At 45.1% G+C, this 20436-nt stretch overlaps 1 protein-coding gene across 1 annotated transcript in view; it reads right to left on the reverse strand.

The window, feature by feature from the left end:
- Positions 1-209: 209 nt before the first annotated feature.
- Positions 210-20436, reverse strand: part of OAZ1 (ornithine decarboxylase antizyme 1) — a 22299-nt gene continuing 2072 nt past the window's right edge. The window contains 5 exon segments of the mRNA XM_082247421.1: positions 210-672; positions 1429-1514; positions 6562-6734; positions 10020-10106; positions 10108-10165. Coding sequence (XP_082103547.1) covers positions 542-672; positions 1429-1514; positions 6562-6734; positions 10020-10106; positions 10108-10165 — 535 coding nt within the window. The 3' untranslated portion in view covers positions 210-541.

Below are 20436 nucleotides of genomic sequence, written 5' to 3' on the forward strand. Positions count from 1 at the left end.
CTTATAATTGCCCATTTTTCTGCTTTCAACACATCAACTTCAGGGACAAGTTTACTTGCTGCCCAGTATATCCCACCCACTTTCAGATGCCATTCTAACAAGATAATGCGTGGTTTGAAATGGTCAGTAAGTAAATCACATTGTATCACTTTTCCTCTGTACCCCCTTGCTTTAATATTGCCATACAGGACTGCGCTAAAAGTAAAAGGTTTCTTCTTAAAAACATAATATAAATGTTTTATTTAGAATTAAAGTACTTTGATATCACAAAACACATTAAACTTCAAATGACATTGCAATAATCTGGAGTGTGCATTTATTCAACATCAAAACATGCAAACAAAAATTCAGGAAAGATGATCAACAAATAAAAATTCAACATCCTGCCTTCACTATCAGCTCTAACCTGGACAGAGACCAGGGCAAACATTCAACCACAGCAGTAAACTGAAGAGATGCTGAAAATGTATCACAACTCATCTTAGATGACTAAGGGAAAAAAAAAAAAATAGCACTATAGACGCAGAACATTGCAAGATTACTAATCCTCATCCGAAGAATCTCTTTCAAATGTGTAAGCCATGAAGCAAGCATCTGGTCTCTTAGGGACAAGGGGATGTCCAGGTCTCACAATCTCAAAGCCCAAGAAGCTGAAGGTCCGGAGAAGTGCAGCTGCAGAAAAAAAAAAATGTATTTTAAAAAAAACTTCCATGTAAAATGTGTACAAAACAAGTGTGAAATATTTTGAACAGCAACCAGTGATCTTTGCTTGCTAAGAGAAAGTGAGGGATTCATAGAGAATTAAGGGTCTTGTAGCCTTATAGGACAATCGTGGGAGAAATTATTATTATTAGTTGAGCCAGATGGACTTGTGTCTTTTTTCAACCTGACTATGCAACTATGAAGTTAAAACTCCTACAAAACTATCAGCACTCACTGATACGCCAGATTGCTCCATTTGCTTTATACAGCTGATGAGAAAAGGCATTTATCATTTTAGATCTACTAAATTGCATTACCATGTTCTGTGTACTGTAGTAGACCAGATATAGTGAATGCAGGATCTGGGTTTAGTAACCGTTTAATCAAAAGCCATCATGATCAGACTGACAGCCTTACAATTAAGCAATGCTTAGTGTGAAATCTGGCAAGGCCTTACCACTGCTGTATTTGTGCTTGGATATAAAACTCCATTGCATAGGCCTCTCGGTTGCCGTTTCTATTCCAGGGTACTTTAGCATCCCAGGCAAGGCTGGGGTCATAGGGAGCCGTAAGTGGACTGCATAGTTTCACTAACAGCACTATTTTCTTACTCTGCTGTCAATGGTCAAACCATTACCAATATGATCATGGAGATTTGCCCAGCCTGGCAAACTGAAAAAATTCAAACTGCGTACACAGAAACTTGCAGATACAGAATTAACTTACCTCTATCATCTCTACTTTTGTGGAAACATATGAAAACATGGTCGACTTGAAGTTGCTCCTCTGCAAATTCCAGCAAAACCGCAAAACTGAAAATACAATGCAATATTCCTTAGAAAACCAATTGCCCTTTTGTCTTTTGCAAAAACTACTTTATATGCAAGCTTAAAGATTTACTTTTATTTACCTTTCTCTGGGGAGGGCCAAGCAAAAGGCACCCCGAGGTCTAAGTTTCTTCCCTTGTCAGTTACCTAAACTCATGGAGTCTTCCAGCTCAGAAAGCCAAGCATTCAAAACCAAAGCTTTTACTGAGACCAAGCCTGCCTAAAAAGGATTTTAGATAATCATGCCAAGTACAGGCAATCTACTGTAAGGTGGTGGGTTAGTATTCAAATCAACTTTTGTCATGCCATTTAAAACCTAGAATAGACTGTGCATTGAACCTGACAAATTAGAAATTAAGCCCCACCTCCTCATGTTACAAGGTCCATATTCAGTCAAACTCAAATGGACCACAAATGTGATTTTTGACTTACCATAAAATCAATTTCTTTAATGTTCATTGACCGACAGCTCCTGATCTTCATAACCATCGTGTTATACTACACTTTACAGGAGTAGGATACCAGGCAGCAATAATCTGGCTACGCCTATGCGCAGACCCAGGGGGTTTACTCCCTCTCCCCGCTATAGGTACTATAGGAGAGAGGATAAACCCCAAGACTCACCATGCAGAACTTCCCAGAAGTAAGATTTCCTAGCTTAATAGCGTTGGAATCACTGACTCAGATAAACCTCCATCAGCACCTGGCATTCCAACAGCCAAGCCGTCAAAGCCAGCGACTAAAGATGGAAGATTGGTCCTTGGGACAGCAGATCCTTCCTGAGGGGAAGCTTCCAAGGAACGTCCATGACTAGTCGCACCAAATCTACGTACCAAGCCCTGCGAGGCCAGTCCGGAGCCACTAAGATGACTAGAATCCCTTCTGCCTCAAGCCTGTGTAAAAAGTCTTGGCAGAAGCTTGAGGGGGGGGGGGGGGGAAGGCATAAATCAGATACTGACTCCACAGGGCCACCAGCACGTCTGTGGCATCCAGAGGATCCCTTAATGAGCCACAAACCTCTACACCTTTGTTGACCTGAGACGCCAACAAATCAACTTGGGGATGCCCCACTGGAGACAACTGATAAACGCCTCAGATGGAGCCCACTCCCCTTAGTCCCAATGCCTGCCGACTGAGGTAAACTGCTGCCAGTTTTCCACCCTGGGAAAGTATACGTCAGGTGAAGGCTGGAACAAACTTTTATGCCCTCCTTAGAATGCTGGCTACCTCCAGACACTTTGTGCCCCCTTTGACATAAGCCACGACCGTGGTATTCTCTGATTGAATGGGCATAAGAGATCCCTGAAGACGATACGTCCAATGGTCGTGGCAGTCTGAGCACTTGGAGGTCCAAGACATTGATTGGTAGTCTGGACACTTTCAGTGTCCAGACTCCGAGCACGCCTCCGCAGCCAGACTGGCATCCATGGTGACCACTGTCCAATATAAGGGGAGGAAGGATTTGCACAGCCGAAGCACCGGAGAACAAAGCCACCATATCTGGGACTCCGTTCCCTGGCTAAGCCAGATCCGATTGTCGAGAGACTGCGGCGTCTTGTCCATTTGGCCAGAATCTCTTTGCAGGGACCTCCTATGAACTGTGCTGGGCAGGAGACAAATTGCAGCCTGCAAATTCTGGAGTTTGTCCAGAGGAAGGAGCACTCTGGCTAAAGCAGAGACCAAAGTCAGACCCAGATAGTCCAGCTTTGTGGACTGAACCAGAGCAGACTTCTGAAAATTCAGAATCCAGCCAAACTTCCTCAGAGCTCGTATGGGGATTTCCAGGTTTTCCACCTGAGCAGTAGGTGACTCCACTCGCAGAAGGTTGTCCAAGTAGCCCAGTACCGCAATCCCACTTGGCGTTAACCATGCTAGCACCGGGGCTAACACTTTTGTAAAGACCCGAGGAGCAGAGGCGAGACCAAAGGGTAACGCCACAAACTGATAATGCTCGTCTCAACACCAAAACAGAGGAAGTGCTGGTGATGTCAATTGAGGCAAGAAAATTCCCCTGATACAGGGATGCCAACACCGTGCGAATGGATTCCATCCTGAACTTCTGCACCTGCACAAAGCAGTTCAAGGCCTTGAGGTGCAGGATTGAACGCACCTTGCCTTCCTTCCAGGGAACTGTAAATAGGTTTGAGTAAAAATCCTGAAAACGTTCCAAAGGCGGAACCGGGACAATCACCCCTTGAAGCAACAGGTCTTGTACTGTCCAAAACAGATCCTGTGAATAGTCCGGGGACAGGCGCAAGTTTCAGGAGGAAAGACCCTTGCTGGGGGACAACAGTGAAACTACCTTGTAGCCAGACCGAATGACTTAGGGGACCCACTTGTTTTATACCAGGGAAGTCCACGGGTCCGGAAACCAAAGACGCCCCCCCCCCCCCCCAATACGGGTGAGGAAGCACCTTTAGGCTGACTGAGCCTTGTCCACGGGTCTGGGGAAGCCAGCACTCTGCCTGCCAGACCAGGTTTGTTTGGATCCTTCAGATAAGCCCTGAAAGGCTTCGAGCCCTTGTCAGGCGAACCCGAGGGACCAGAAAAAAAAAAAAAAAAAAACACCATGAGCCGAGAAGGCGGGCCCACATCTATGCCGAGGTTCCTTTTCCTTAGTAGTACTCTGTCCTTAAGACCTTTAAGGACGTCATCCAGGGTAGACCCAAACAGGCAATCCCCTTGAAAGGGGAGGTCAAGGCCTTTTTAGAAGTCTGTTGCGCAGACCAAAATTTAAGCCAAAAGACACGCCGAAGGACCACCCCCAAAACAGAGCCGAACCACTAGGGGAGCCATATCCAAAGAGGCATCACCGATAAACTGCAGCCCCTGGACAAGCTGTTCCCCCAGCTCAGCAAAGGCGGCGGGGGGGTCCTCCCTCCAGGTCCCAGTGTAAAAGCTTAGCCCACTCGGTCAGTTTTCAACACCAAGGCAAAGGTGAATACTGGCCTCAGTGCCGAACCAGCCAGAGTACATATTGCGGCCACAGCCTCCGCCTTCCTGTCAGCCAGTAACTCTTCAATCGGAATCATGGTTGCCTTGTTCAATCTGGAAACCGAAGGATCCACTACTAATTACTTAAAAAAAAAAGGGACTCCGAGGTAACCCCTAGTAAATCACCTAGAAACCCCAAGGGACGCTTTGGTTGCTCCCACTCTTTAGCGACAATTCTGTCAAAATAAGCTGGGAAAGGGGACACCGTTGCTGCTCTGGATGGCTTGTGAGTGACAAAGGGAACCTGCGCCTCCATCTTCAAAGGACTCATGCACAGATACAATCAGTGCTTCCACCAGCACATTTTCATGCGTGTTTGCAGATGGAGGCATCAGCCTCACTATCTGAGGATTCCTGGTGCTTGGTCGCAGATCCAGCAGGGTGACCCACGTCCACGACGGCCAAATCAGATTCAAGATCCGATTAAGATGAGGCGGTGGAAGGCGGGGGCGCCTATTGCTACCCTGTTGCCCGAAAGCCACCTCCAACCGGGACACAAAGGACTCCCGGATGGACCGTCAGTGCATTGATGGATGGTTTGGACCCAGAGGGCCCCACGGCCTCAGAGAGGAAGTCAGGTGGAGGTGTGCTCCAAAGACTCCATGAGTCACCAGAGGGACCCCAAAGTTTAAAACACTGCTAAGGGACAACCCATACTGCGCTGGCAGCACCACCCAGTCTCCAAGCACAAAGCACCAAGCGATCTTCCGTACAGAGGGAGAGGACCCCACCAGACTCACCATCCACAGAAACAGGCACCTGCAACCACCAGGAGAATCTGCACTACACATACAGTGATCAGAAAGTAAAATGATCTAGGAGTCAGCATCAGGGGATGAGGGGCTCCCGCCAAAGTCGCCGCCCACAGGGCTTCATTTCACTGCCGCCACCATTTCCAATGACAAACCACAACAAAATGGCTGCCGTGTACAGAAACAGGCTACAACAAAATGGTGGGCCCACAAGGCTTACAGGGACCCAGGAGGGAGACCAGGCACAGTCGATCTTCCAGTTGCCAGCGGTGCACCCCCCCCATTACCAGTTAGCACTCATCCCCTGTCCCAGGAAAGTGGCCAGACCTCCCAAACATCCCCAGCGTGGGGGGCAGGATGAGAGAGAGAGAGACACACACACGACAGTTACTCAGTACCAGGAACTCGGCGGGCTCCGCTCCAGACAGTACACCTCATCGAAATGTTGGGAGGCTGTCGGCCAGGAGGAATGCAACACGGGCCGAGACCAGTTTGTACGCGACCTCACAAGGTGTTTAACTTGCAGGTCAGCCTCCATCCGATGGAGCTATTTTGAGGCCGACCTAGTGCGGTCTGCGCGTTCATTGGCCAGACTGGGGTGACCACTGGATCTAGATTATTCGGCCCGTCGCCCAGTCTGGCAGTTGATTGTAGATCACAGAAAATTTTCTCCACCTGGATTTTTCCTATCTAAAAAAACTGTCAGGACCAAAGACCCTAGCAAGGAAATAGGTCCTTCTCCTGACTATGCAGAAGAAAAACCCAAGTGGCTATAGCAGAGAGAGTATACCCCCTGGGATTGCCCATGGGTGTAGCGCAAATTATTTTCTGTCTCGTGTCCTACTCCGGTAGGGGCAGTATAACCCAATGGTTATGAATATCAGGAGCTGTGTCCGTCAATGAATGAAAGAAAGTTATTTTTGGTTCCAAGATCATACCTTTCAAGCTGCCATGTGCAAGTTGTATGGATTGCCACCATAGAAGACCTAACCTAAGACTGTTTTAAAACTAATTTATACAGAACAGCTCTGGATCTAGCAGTGTGTGCAGAAATGCTACCATTGTCTCAGGAACCAGTAGCATTGCATGTGCACTTACCATCATGGGGGACAAGTAAAAAAAAAAACTAGCCAAAGTCCAGAGGCCTTGACTACTGTATTACAGGCCTGATTTGACCATATACATTTCTCAGTTGTGTAATGTTATTAGTTTGTATGAAGCATAAATAGGGTTTAGGCCCCATTTAATTTGAGTCAGTAAGAGTTAAAAGACCCGTTTTAACTTACCTATCTTTGCTCCCATCAGGAAGTGTGCCACTTGGGATTTCTATGTACAAGTTGTTGTTGTTTAGTACAGCCTTCCAGTCTACTTGTTTTCCATCGGTTAGCCTAGATTGGACATTGAGAATTCTGGTCCTGTTAGAGGATGCAAGATCCTCTGTTATGTTCAGCCTGTTATCCTGGACAAAGAACAAAAAACCCTTAAAACACGAGGTGAATAGGTCCATAGGTAAACAAAATACACGTAGAATATCAACCTGTCAACAAAAGAAAAGAAAAAAAAAAAATGTTCAAACGGTGAACCAGTCACTTTCCAGTTTCCCAATGTTTTACTACTCCATTGCAGGATCTGACATGGTGTTGACCATTTGTGCGGGGGGGGGGGGCAGGTATTCCACAATTCTAGAAGTGTCAGATACTTGCCCGTGGGATAAATTTCACCAGGTCGTTAATCCCTGGCTGCTGCAAGTACTGTGCCTTTTTACCTGTAGTTTAACCCTGTAGTGAGGGTCACTTGAAGAAAAACTACACTCATGTGTTAGAAGCACAGAGCTATGGAGCCACTATTATCCTGTATATGAAAAAAAAAAAAAAAAAACAAGCTACACAGACTGAAAACATACCGGTCTTGACCATCTTGAACACACATGTAAATCAATTAAATGCATCCCAATTAGCCACTGCATTCCCTAAACTTGTACAAATACTAGTTGCCTGGCTGTATCTTCAATAAAAATGTGACAAACTAAAGGCCCGTACACACGTAGCGAGTGTCGGCCGTAAATATTCGGCCACCGTCCGATCAGCCGATTGTCAGCTTGTTAGTATGATGCTTCCGACAACCGACTGCGACTTTTCGGCCGAACAGAATCTGGCATGCAGACTTAAAATTTTTGTTGGCCGTCACCAGAACGGCCTGATTGTTCGCCAGTCAGTACAGAATTTGGCCGACAAACAGCCGATTAGCAAGACTGGGCATGCTCAGAAAAGAAAAAACACGGAAAGTTAACCATCACATGACCTCACTTCTGCAGTCGGCTGTTGGCCGACAAAATTTGTGTGCAGTCTTTAGCACTTTTCAGCCGACAGAACAGCATTGGACATAAGACGGCCAATCGTTCGGCTGACAATCAGTAGGTGTGTACGGGGCTTAGGTGAAATCCTAATCTGCATACTTGGTTCCTAACACAATCTCAGAATCATTAAAGCCACTGATCAGCATAATAGCTGGGTCCAAATTCCCTAAGTCAGCAGAGGAAACCCACATACACACTTTTGTTTTTAAAGGTTACAAATAGATAAGGTAGTACAAAAAATGTCTGGCATTTTCATGAACATTTTGGGTACTGAAACTATTCATGAACAAAAATCCCATGTTAAAGTGTTACTAAACCCAGGGCCCTGCCTTAACTATATCTGGTATCTCAGTACACAGAATACCTTTTCTCATCAGCTGTATACTTCTGCTAGTGTCAGCCAAGCACTACCTAAAGCTTGTAGGAGTTTTCTTACTGCAATTAGCTGTCCTATTAGGATGCAGGACTCCTGACCTGTCTGGACAGTGCTAATCACATACACTCTCCCAAAAACGAAAAAAAAAAAATTCTAGCAATACACACCAAACTGAGCATGTGCAGCCTGACTCCAAAGGCTCGGTCTAATGCAGACATGTTCTGGAGTCAGGGGAAGAAGAGGGGTATCCGTGCATACAGGATCAAACAGCCTTTTTACACAATGCAGAGGATTAACCCCTTAGGCTCAGTAAGTATAACAAGCATGCTTTACTGTATATACAGACTGATTTTACTGTTGTGGGTTTAGTAACACTAAGCAATTTGTATTCATGAGGAACTTTTCTTGACGTTAGGGGCCCCATTAAAGTCTTGGCGAGATGAGATTATGTTCTAGTAGTATATGATGTAAATTGCTTTTGCAGTTGTATATTAGAATGAAAACGATACATCTTTAGAGTAAATGATAACCTTGATATGGCATATTTATGCCCTGTGACACCCAGGTAACGCAAGATTCATTGAGGTGTAAATACATGTAGTCTGCAGGTGCACTGGATTGAGGCAATCAAAAGGGAATGAAAATACAGATGTTTTGGAACTACATTTCCCATGATGCTCAGCTACACTGCAGAGTGCATGAGCATCATGGGAAATATAGTTCCAAAACATCTGGGATGCCAAGGTTCACCATCACTGTACTATAGGCACTGGATCGTCATGACAACCAAGCAACATCCACAAGTTTATTACAAGAATCTAGTGGTGCATTTTATTAGAAGGAACCCTGTATGATGGACTAAAAATGCCTTAAGTAAAACTTGTTTGATAAACCCAATTAAAATTAATTTTATATGGAGTTCTTTAGCAAAATGTGAACCACCATCCTATCAGCTTAAACATCTGTAATTGGTGCTCACATGCCACTTTACCAAATAGATAAGCTGTAACGTGCTGTGGAGATCTAGATATACACAAAAAATAAAAGCAGGCAAAGACACTTGAAATTTACAAGTGGACTGTTTGTTACATGCCATTTTGTTTAACCAGTTTTGGGATACACAACTGACAATGCAAGACCAGACAAATGGCTGCCCTTTGTTTTCCTGCATACTGCCACCTAAGTGATCAGGCCATCTGGTGTTGTGGTGGCACCAGAGTTCCCTGGTCCCCTCTCCACTAATGTCAGTCCTTCTGGATCATGAGTAACCCTGCCTCTGGACATCCATATAAGTAGTGATATGGGCACCCAAAGAACCACAAAGTAAAACTAAAAAAGGAGCAAAAGGCTAGGGGCTATATCACACGACCACATCTTTAGATAAGTAAAAAGGGCTTGTACATTATTCTTTTCCCCTTTACCCTAGCAATTAGAGGTGGGTAAAAGAATTCTGATGGAAACTTTTGTTAAAGCCCTGCTCAAATTAAGCACTGCTTTTTAAAACACAATAACCTACTATGAAAGCCTTTATTTTCATCTGATTTTCTGATTGTGTGTACTAGCCTTAATGAGTTGTGCAGGGCTCTGCAAAGACTGCAGACATGTTTCATTTTTATGAAAAACACACCAACACCTGTATAGTGAGAATTCAGTCAGTCAACACTTCTAAACAAACCACAAGTTAGAGAAATAAGGAATATATGAAGGTTATGTAGTTTTATCCAGTTGTGACCAGCATCAGCTTATTCTAGTTCAATAACTGTCCAAACGTTGAGAGAAAATAAAAAGCACTTGAAATATATTGCAACAAACCCCAGGCACTACAATACAGAACTACACATCGAGATGCTTTAAAATGGAAAGTGCTTGCTTTTAATATTTTATGGGCAGCTTTGTGTGGCATGTGGCAAGGTGAGTCAGAGGTTTGCCTTTTCAGAAGTGAACCATAAAACTTAGTGTGAAGAAATCTTGCAGTCAACACTAAATATCTACTTCAACATGCAGATACTTACAGAATAAAATAAATTAGCTGAAAGATTGTGATCCCTTTGACTATTCCCTCGCCCACCTGGGATCTTCAGGGGTGGGTGAGGGACATCAGGAACACCACCGAGGCCCCGGACCCAGGTTACTACAGCAATTGAAAGAAACCCTGGAACTGGAAGAGAAGAAAAAAAAATTTAATATAGCACATATTTGATTATTCTTATGCTCAGCATGAAATACAGCCCCAAAGTAAAATAAAAGTGGAATATTTTAGGGGTATTTAGTTAAAGCAGAGCTCCACCCAAAAGAGAAAGTTACGCTTTAGGTCCCCCCTTCATTAAATGGCACTTTTTACCAAGGGTGGGGGTTTGCAAGCAGGTTCCTGGTTTTGACTGAAGAACCTTCACAATGTGGAGCGCATGCACACGCTGTCACAGCCGAGTGCCCACAGTTGAGATGCCAGCAAAGGGGACAGAATAGTGAGGGAAGGAACAGCTCAGATGAGCATTTCATAAAAACACAATTGACTGAGCTCCTCTTTAATTCAGTCTTTCCAGACACAAAAAAGCAGTATGACAAATTGTACTGGTTAAGCCACTTGCAGAACTTTGTATAATCCTCTGTCTTCTAAGCCAGTGTGCCTGTCTTTTAAAAGAGAAAAAAAATATGCTGTATATACCCGATTTCAGTGTGCTGCTCATTGATCATGTGACCGGCTGGCTCTCCCTATGAGGGAGAGGGCCATGTGATCGCCAAGCAGCACACTGCTGGCAGGGAGGGAAAGGAGGAGGACACAGAAGACAGAGCAGAGCTGCGGATGACAGAGGCGCATACACTGCCCACGGTGTCAGGGCTCACTGTGGTCAGTTTACAGTGTACAGAGGGGAGGGCAGAAGCTGGCAGGATCAGCCACAGGTTGTTTTTTAGATGTTTCTGGGGGCTGAATTACACAGCACAAGCACTGCGCTCCAACATGCTTTAAGGGAACAGGATCAATTTTTTTTGGGTAACAAAACGCTTTAAGTATCCAAAAAGGAAGTATAACAAACACTTGTGTTCTTTAATCAGGTGATAATCTAGGGACTGCAGAACCTGCTATAGCATCTCAAAGGTCAAGAAACCAGCATGCAGGCAATATCTGGAGCACTTGTAGGCTCAGCGGTCAGATTTTACCACACCATTACCCACAAGCTCAACATTGCTAAAAAGGAGAAGTTTTAGAGGAAGGGTGTAGCAAAGAGTGCCCTATGTGAACAGCACACCAATGGGCTTGTGTTTTCTTTAGGCACCAATTGCCCTTAGATTGTAAGCTCCTTGATGGCGGGGACTGATGTGATTATACACACTATATGTAAAGTGCTGCGAAAATTGACTGCACTATACAAGTACCTGTAAGAAATAGTTTAAGTGGCTGTGTCTCTGCAAGGCAGGAAGTGACTTCTCTGTAGAGCACGGGGCAGATCTGCTCGGGGACTCCTCTAGCTCAGCAGGGATCGCTCCGTTGATCCCTGCTGAGCAGGCAGAGGACAGGTCTGTCTCTGCTCAGTGTGTAGGCAGACCTGCCAAAAGTCCCGCTCTCCTCTATGGGGAGATCGGATGAAAATGGACAGCATGTCAGTTTCATCCAATTCACTGGACGGATGGTGAACGTATCGCCATCCGTCTGTTTTAAGCAAATCTTGTTGGATCTGATGACAGACAGGTGTCAGCAGACACCTCTCCGCTGACGTCCGCCTCTACAGAGATTTGGTGGCCCGATCAGGTCCGCTTGCAAAATGGACAGGCAGACCTTATCAGTCCAATCAGGTGAAATGGGCCCCAAGTGAGATTTTTCTTACTGCCTGTCCCTGCAATACCCATAAAAGATTAAGTTTGTGGTAGTCACCTGGAAAGTAAGGCAGACAGAATAAATAAAAATACAACTGTTCACTCTTCTACAACTGGATTTTAATACTTACTGTTAAATATTCATGGAATGTACTGCTGGTGCAGAACAAATGGAAGCACAATAGCTTAATTAAAGTTAAAGGGTAAGAAGGAGAAACTAAGTGAAAGACCCTAGACCTCAAGACAACCTTGCCCCAGCATGCAACCAGAAAGGTTAACTGCAAGACATGGCCACCAAATTAAACTCCCCTTGCAGTGGAGCCATACAAGGAATGAGAGGCAACCTTTCATATTCCTGATGTGTCTGCTGTACCATGAACTGTGTTCAATAGTAATAGTGTGTGTTTGCATTGCTTTCTTTGCGCAAGATACCTGGTGATTCTGCCAGTTCCTGCTTTCTTTTTTCAAACTGGCCACGCTAGGGTACGGAAGCCCATCCAACCCAGTGTGGTCAGTTTTCTTGCTGTACTGGGAGAACAGCTTGCCTGTCCTTCAATGGCCAGACTTGCTGACACTGCCTCTGCACAGCTCCTCACTAAGATGATCAGAGACAGCCATTCTCTAGTATGAGACCTAGATACTTGCCAAGCAATGAGTAATCAATGCCCCTTTCTGAATGTTCAGGACCCAAACCCCTGCAGAATTTGATGAACACTTGTAGACCAGGCCAACCCTGCAGGCTGGAAAAAAAAAAAAAAAAAAAAAAAACACTGAAGCGCTGGGGAGGATTTTGCTGTACTATGCAGTACAGTGATCTCCCCACTAAGCTATTGTATCCTGACAGAGGGACTGTCCCCCTGAAAGAACGGTTAGGCCTTGCTGACATTGGCTGTCAGCTGATGCTTTTCCAGCATACACAGGCGGAACGACAGCAGGCTTCTGTTGAGCCAGCCGATCGGCTTCAGACAATACATCCAGGGTCTAGATCAGATGGATGTGACTACAATCGCTATAGTTGCAGGGCAGAGCCTGCTAAGGAAAAGGCTTTGAAAGTGCTTCCAGTTCAGCCACTGGATCTTTTAAGACAGACTGCCCCTGTGGAGGTCAATATAGTGTTGACAAATTGCCAGATCCACTTCTACCTCTAATGCCCCGTACACACGTGCAGATTATCTGAAGACTTTTGTCTTCAGATTTACCTTTTCTATGTAGTGCAAGGGCCTGCCTGATTGCATACAAATTGAAAGTGTTTAGGTTTGACCTCATATTATATGGTTTTGGTAAGTCTGCAGACAAAAGTCTTCAGATAATCTGCACGTGTGTACGGGGCATAAGGCTCCATCCACACCTTAGCGTATCATTACTAGCTTTTTATAAAGAGTTTTAGACGTGTATTACAAGCGTTTTACAGCTTCAGGCATGTTTGTTTAGCCACCAGAAGGAACTAGGGGGAGGAAATTCGAGGTGGAGAGCTATTTGAATAGAAAAACGCTCAAGTAAGGTGTTTCCATTGAATTCTCTGGGGCCAAAAAAAAAGCATGTCTTGCTTGAGCTTCAGGTGTCTTGCTCTAGGCGACAGAATGCTCAGATGTGAACAGGGGCCGTTGAAATTAATGGAATTTGGCTTGTTGAGCATTTTAGAGCTACAAGCAAAAATCGCTCAGGTGTGAACAGGGCATTAAAAACTCCTAAATGTGATATTGCTGGGCAAAAACCACTTGGGAGGAGTTAACTGGATTAGGCCAGTCACCATACAAAACAGGTTTTTGGAACTGGAAACGTTTTGGCAGGCTCGGGAGGGCTTTGACAAAGCCCACACTGGTAACCTTTCACACTGAAGTCTATGCCAGAAACTCCTCCCAAGACAAACCAGAGCGCGATGCCCTAGGGTCATGTTATAGGCCAGCCCCACATCTACAGCATGATGATCTGTGTATAGCCTCCAAGACTATGCCACAGACCAACAGATCAGGAAAACTGCCTTGCCGACTGCCGCAAGTACATATACTGCGGCGGTCAGCCCCGGTCAGGCAAAGTGACGTACCGGTACGTCACTAGCCTGGGAGCCAATAGCGGATGAACGCACGCCGCCGGAGGCACGCTCCCGCCTCGGCTCGTTCACGGACACCTCCGTGCGTGTGACCAATGGACCCGATGTCCGCCGGTCACTCGCGATCGTCCGCTGTGAAGGGAGAAAGGCAGGCGGCTAATGTAAACAAAGCCGCCTGTCATTCTTCCCTGTGTAAAAGCACTGATCCAATGGTCCTGCTATGTAGGACCGTTGATCTGTGCTGTTACACACACAGCCACATCCCTGCACAGTAAGAAGCACCCCCCTAGGGACACACAGTCACTGCATCTTCAATAAAGTTATCCCCTTCCCTGCCAGTGTAATTTTTACAGTAACAGTGCATATGTATAGCACCGATTACTGTAGTAATGTCACTGGTACCCCCAAAAGTGTCAAAAATGTCAGTCAAGGGTCCAATCTGTCCGCTGCAATGTCGCTGTCACGAGAAAAAAAAAAAAAAAAGGCAAAAATCTTTCCCTTCGTAAACGCAATAACTTTTGCGCAAACCAATCAGAATATGCTTATTGTGATTTTTTTTTTACAAAACATAGGAGAAAATTGGCCAAAAATGTAAAAAATATTCGATTTTTAAATTTTTTTGGGAATTTCATATAAAAAATGTGAAAAATATTGTTATTTTTGCAAAATTGTCGCTCTTTTTTTGATTATAACGCATGATAAAAAAAAAAAAAAAAAAAAAAAAAAAAAATCGCACAGGTGATCAAATACCACCAAAAGAAAGCTCTATTTGTGGGGAAAAAAGGACGTCAAATTCATTTAGGTACAGCGTCGCATGACAGCGCAATTGTCCGTTAAAGTCACACAGTGCCGAATCGCTAAATACCCCCTGGTCAGAAGGGGTAAAATCTTCCGGGGCTTAAGTGGTTAAGCAGATAAAAAAAAATAATGTTTGCTGTAACCATTTGTTCACTCGAATTTGGCTTCAATTTGTTACTGTATTTATATCTGCTAGTCCATCCAACACTTCCCTCTCCCCTGAGCTGACAACAGTGCTGTCCAGTGGCACCCCCCGTGCACATTCTTCATGAGTGGGGGGCACCAATATAGGCGGGTGTTACTAGCCAAATCACCAGGTGAAAACCGGTCAAGGAAAAATGATGATGCGGCCACCACATCCGATTGGCAAGCAAACTTATATTTCTGGTTTTGGGTTTAAAACCGATTTGATTTAACAGAATCCTGAAGTAAAAAATAAGGACGCAACTATGACCCGAAACTGGTCAGGTTGCCGACAGAAAAAAAAAAAAGTGTCTGAGGCATGACGTATGATGCAAGTAGTTTTGATCTGTATGTGCATTCCTGGTTGCAATTTCATGATCCACTATAGGCTATGTATCATGACAACCAAGCAACGCCCACACATTACTGTACAGGTTTTTTTTTTAACTGTGCATTAGTAAGGAACCCTGTATGATGCAATAAAAATGCCCTAAATTAAGGTTGGATAATCGTGAATAAAATCGTTTTACATGAGTTCTTTTGTGAAATGTGATCAGCAATAATTACAAGTATCAGTTTAAATACACATCTTTAATTTATGCTCCTCCAATGCCATTTTACTAAAAAGATAAACTGTAAAGCACTGCTACACGGTTAAGGAATGATCTAATATTAGATTTTTTTAATCGGCTCTTGTGTACAAGAGATTTTACACTTTCTACATGCAATCTGCACCCCCAGCTCGAGTCATCTCAGCAGATATCCTATAGGGAATTGAGACCTGAAAACATCAGCCATTTGCAGATTGTTTTATGCAGAAACAAACCCTCCATTTTGTAGCGTGATTATTGGTCAACTCAGGGAAATGTCATGAATACACAAAATTCTGTGGGTTCAATACTTTGCAGATGTTGCAAACTACTAAATATTTTACACACCCCCAGTTTAGTTTTAGGTATGCTAAGACTTCAATTCAACTGCATGTAAACAGGTGAAGACATGCTCGCTTTTTTTTATGTGAAAGCTAAAACCACAAAGGGTAATTTAAGCGTGTAGATCCTAGTAGTACAAAGGATGCATAACCATTTCTCTGCATGGACCAAACTAATTATTCTAAGGCAAGAGAAATGCAGCAGGATCTTTGAAAGGAAAGGTTACACACAATGACCCAACCTATTTAATGCAGATTATTGCTTTGTACTAGCGCATAAAATTTCTAATAATCCACTATTTGAATAATTGTTCCCATCATAGGACGGCAAAGCTCTGGCTGGTCCGTTTCCTGTGGAGAGCTGACAAATTGCTGAATCTTTCTATGGGATGGCAAAAATGCACAATTGTGCCAGGGTTTCCTGCCCACCCAACTGTAAAAGGCATCAGATGGGGATGTTTACTTGTTGGGGCCACGATGCTTTGCACCCGCAGAAAAGTAGACTGGAAATATAGTGTTCGGCAGGCCTGCTAAACTATACACATTCAAGTTAGTGATTTCAAAAGACTTTTAAAATATGTTATACTTGCCTTCTCTGTGCAGTTTGTTTTGCACAGAGCAACCTGTATCCTCCTCTCCGGTCCCTCCGTCTCATCGAGTGCCCCCCACAGCAAGCAGCTTGCTATGGGGCACCCAAGCCGAGCTGCAGCTCCGTGTGTCCATTCAGACACAGAACTGCTGTTCGGCCCCACCCACTCGCCTGATTGGCTGACTGAGCCGCTGGAGCCAATGGCGACACAGCTGTGTCTAAGCCAATCAGGAGAGAGTCCCGGACGGCTGAGGGACTCCTGGACATCGCTGGAGAGAGAAGGAGTTCAAGCGAGTATTATGGGGTGCTGGGGTGGCTGCCACACCCAGAAGGTTTTTTTATCTGACTGCATCAAGACAAAGCCTTTGACTTTACAACTCCTTTTAAGAGGAAGCAAACTGTACTTTGTATTTTTACCTACAGATAAGTTTAAAATTAGGCTTACCTGTAGGTTCAATGAATATCTCCTAAACCTGCACTGTTTAGGAGATATTTTAGTGAGCAGCAGCCGATGAGGTCACCAGCGCGTGCGCTCTGACGGAACGGCATCCCAGACAGAAAAATACAGTAACACATTGAAGCCAAATTCCAGCTAACACTTTATAAACAGTTACAGTTCATTCAGAGCTCCATGCCGCAGCTGTGGCTCGGCCAGTTAAAGCGGTAGTATACTTTGCTTTTTAATTTTTACTGATAGGTAAGCCTATAATAAGGCTTACCTATATGTAATATCTCCTAAACTTGTACGGTTTAGGAGATATTCACCCTGCATGCGTTCTGAAGGTTCGGCGTATCTTGCCAGACCTTCAGAGCTCCTTTACGGAAAGGGACGTCATCGCGGCTCCAGCCACTCACAGCGACGGAGGCGCCGAACCTGGAAGAGCCACCGAGGGAACATGTCAGCTCCCTCAGCGGTGTCTAGGCGACCGTGTGGGGGCTTTGTTTTGGTAAGGATTTCAGCTTTAAGCGGATGCAACCTGCGAACCCAGGAGGAAGATGGGTGAAGATTGAAACCTCTGCAGTGGTGACCGCGCGCTGCTGGAGGGCTTTGTTTCAAGGCAAGTTTTTCATAATATGCTAGTATGCAATAAAAAAAAATAAAACCACACGTTCTACTTACCTGCTCTGTGCAATGGTTTTGCACAAGAGCAGCCCCAAACCTCTTTTGGGGTATCCCAACAGCACACTTGGCTAGTCCTCCGTTTGCCTTAGGTTCTCTAGGCAGTATAAATGTGCTTCCCAAATTACTTCTTCCTGCTTTAAAGCAGATTTTGGCATATTTACATGCGTTAAATCAGATCTACACCACCCCTCTAAACCCCCTGCCTGCACTCCTGGTTGCGGTTCCTGCACATTTAAAGCACTCTTCCGCCAACGGATCCAGCATCATACTGCTGAGATTTGCTTCTTTTCTGTCACGTGTGTCCATCTTTGGTGACGTCATTAGGAAGCTGCTAGTTCTTCCGGGTTCAGCCACTTGTCTCACCCCCCCCCCCTCTCTTTTCATTGAAGGCCTATCTCCCCTAGGATATGTACCTTTCATATCACAGCAGGCAAAGTGCACATCCTTCGCCTAGGAGAATGTGCATAGGGGGGGGGGGGGGGGGGTCAGAGTTTTCAGTAAAGGAAAAAAAGGCAGATTTGTGGAGGGGAGGATGGGTGGCAGGAAAACATACTATTGAGGGCGAATAACCGCTTAAAGCATAAAATCACCTTTGGGAACAGGTTACCGATCCTGCAGCTGCTTGGCAATCACTGCACTTTTGACAGCAGTACAGAGAAAAGTTCCCTGTATCATTGCTTACTTTTTGACAACAGGCAAACCATGTGAGGCTCGGCCCACGCAACATCATCCATACAGAGCTCTAGAACTCCTTTGCGGCTGTCTGTAGTTTTCAATGAACAACCACAGCGCTGAGTTCATTGATTCCTGTCAGAATGTGTTGGCTTCCTCATAGGAGATACAGATACACTGACGTCTGCAGGAGACCCACATGGCTTTAGCAATCTGCTGATCACTGGTGCAATGCTTTACAGGCTCCTGCAGCAAAAAAATAAATGCACATTTAGCTGCAAAAAAAAGCATTTATTTTAAAGTGAACTTATCCTTTAAAGTGGTTAAAAAGTCAGGTGTTTATCTTAACGCATTCTATGCATGAAGATAAAAATCCTGTGTGCCACAGCCCTATAGTTACCTGAGCCCACCTCGATCCAGCAATGTTGCAGGTGTGTCTTGGCTGCCCAGGACACTCCCTTCTCATTGGCTGAGAACTGCAGCATGGTGCCATTGGCTACTGCTGCTGTCAAAGTCAGTAAGTCAATGAGGAAAGAGGGGGGGCCCACAGCGCAGCTGTGTCTGAATAGACATATGGCGCTTTTCCACTGCATGGAACAGATCGGTTTGGCTCAGTGTTGGTGCTTTTCCACTGCATGGTACGTGTTAGAACGGTTCGGTTTGGTACAGTGGCGCTTTTCCACTACATGGTACGGCTCGCTTAAACAGTACCACCTCGGCTGGGGTTCAGAGCGGGCCGTACCTATACCATATCCCACAATCCTTTGCATGCAGCCTTGTTTGTCACTACTAGCCACAGATGGTCAGAGCATCGTAATCCCACCCACTTACTACTTTGGTGGAAAAGCAAACCGAGCTGAGTAGAGCCTATACAGTGCTAAAACGTGCCGACTCGTACCACGCAGTGGAAAATCAAACTGAGCCGAGCAGGGCCAAGCAGTGCCGAGCCGGTACTTGCAGTGGAAAAGTGCCAATAGGGAGCTGCAGCTGGCCTCAGGTGCCCCAAAAGCAAGCTGCTTGTTGTGGAGGCACTCAACAGGAGGGGGGAGACGGGGGAGACAGGGGAGATGAAGGGGGACCCAAGAAGAGGATGATCTGGGCTACTCTGTGCAGGCAAGTGTAACAGATTTTTAACAAAAAAAAAAATGACTTCTAGTATCACTTTAAGTGTGATCAGATCCCAAACAGAGCTCGATTTGCTTTAAACGCAGCAAAACGACAACATTTAAACACCGGTAAAACACTGAATGGCACCATTAAAATGGGTATGAGATTAGAAAGGTCCCCTTAATACACAAACACGTTAGGACCTGAAGATGCCCAGATTTACAGCAAGCATTTCACTGTTCTTGCCCACTTTTTCAGGTGGTAGGAGCCCAAATTACAACTAGGACCTTTTAGCAAAGCATTGTGCACCAAACTGCAAATCCCCCCCCCCCCCTTCAGAAAATGTTCTCAATTTCTGCATCTTGGTGAATCTTCTCCAGCCTCAATACAGCCACTTCCTCTCCTCACTGGAAGTACGTGTGACTGGGTGACAAACTGAGAAACAATTGTTACCCAATTGCAGAAGTCCCCCTAGCAAGAAGCTTTATGGCAACATTACTTTATATTTTAATAGAGATGTAGAAATAAATTAAAAGTACACAAATTCTTTCCTAAATTGACACAGGTCAGAGGAAAATTGGTCGAGCTGCAAGGCCAGGGCTGCCAGTAATGGGGTAACGCTTGTCCTCCTGTACAGGGCCTGGGCTCCATCAGTTCAAGAGGTGGGCAGGCAGCTCACAAGCAGGGGAAAAGGGATTGATGACCAGGAGACTGTCCATGCAGCAGCAGAAAGGTTTTTTTCTCCTGGCCCTTGAGTCAGCCGAGCATGGGTAGCCACAGGGGGATTGGTTCTAGTAGTTGCTCAAACCACGTCACTGACCACCCTCCCTGTGCTCAATCCCCTTCCCTGTGCAGCGTTACCAAGCACACAGGCAGATCATTTTAGGATTAAGAGCAGGGTGCTAGTTAATATGGAATATTTATGGCCCAAACCCTTTTCTGAATGAACACATCCAGTGACTGGTACCCATCATTGTGTTCATTCATAACTGAACCATAAACTGTGTTTACTACGCATCAGTTTTTGAATGAACAGGAAGCCTCTGTTCAGAGGAACCAGGGGGAGTATTCAATCCCAATTGTCAATCTTCCTACTATTTCTCCCACTCCTAAGCCATCCTGCCAAGTGTTTAAAGGTTTTTACCTTGTGAAATCAGCTATAC

This window comes from Pelophylax lessonae (genome assembly GCF_965119305.1).
Source record: "Pelophylax lessonae genome assembly, chromosome: 1".
NCBI lineage: Eukaryota > Metazoa > Chordata > Amphibia > Anura > Ranidae > Pelophylax > Pelophylax lessonae.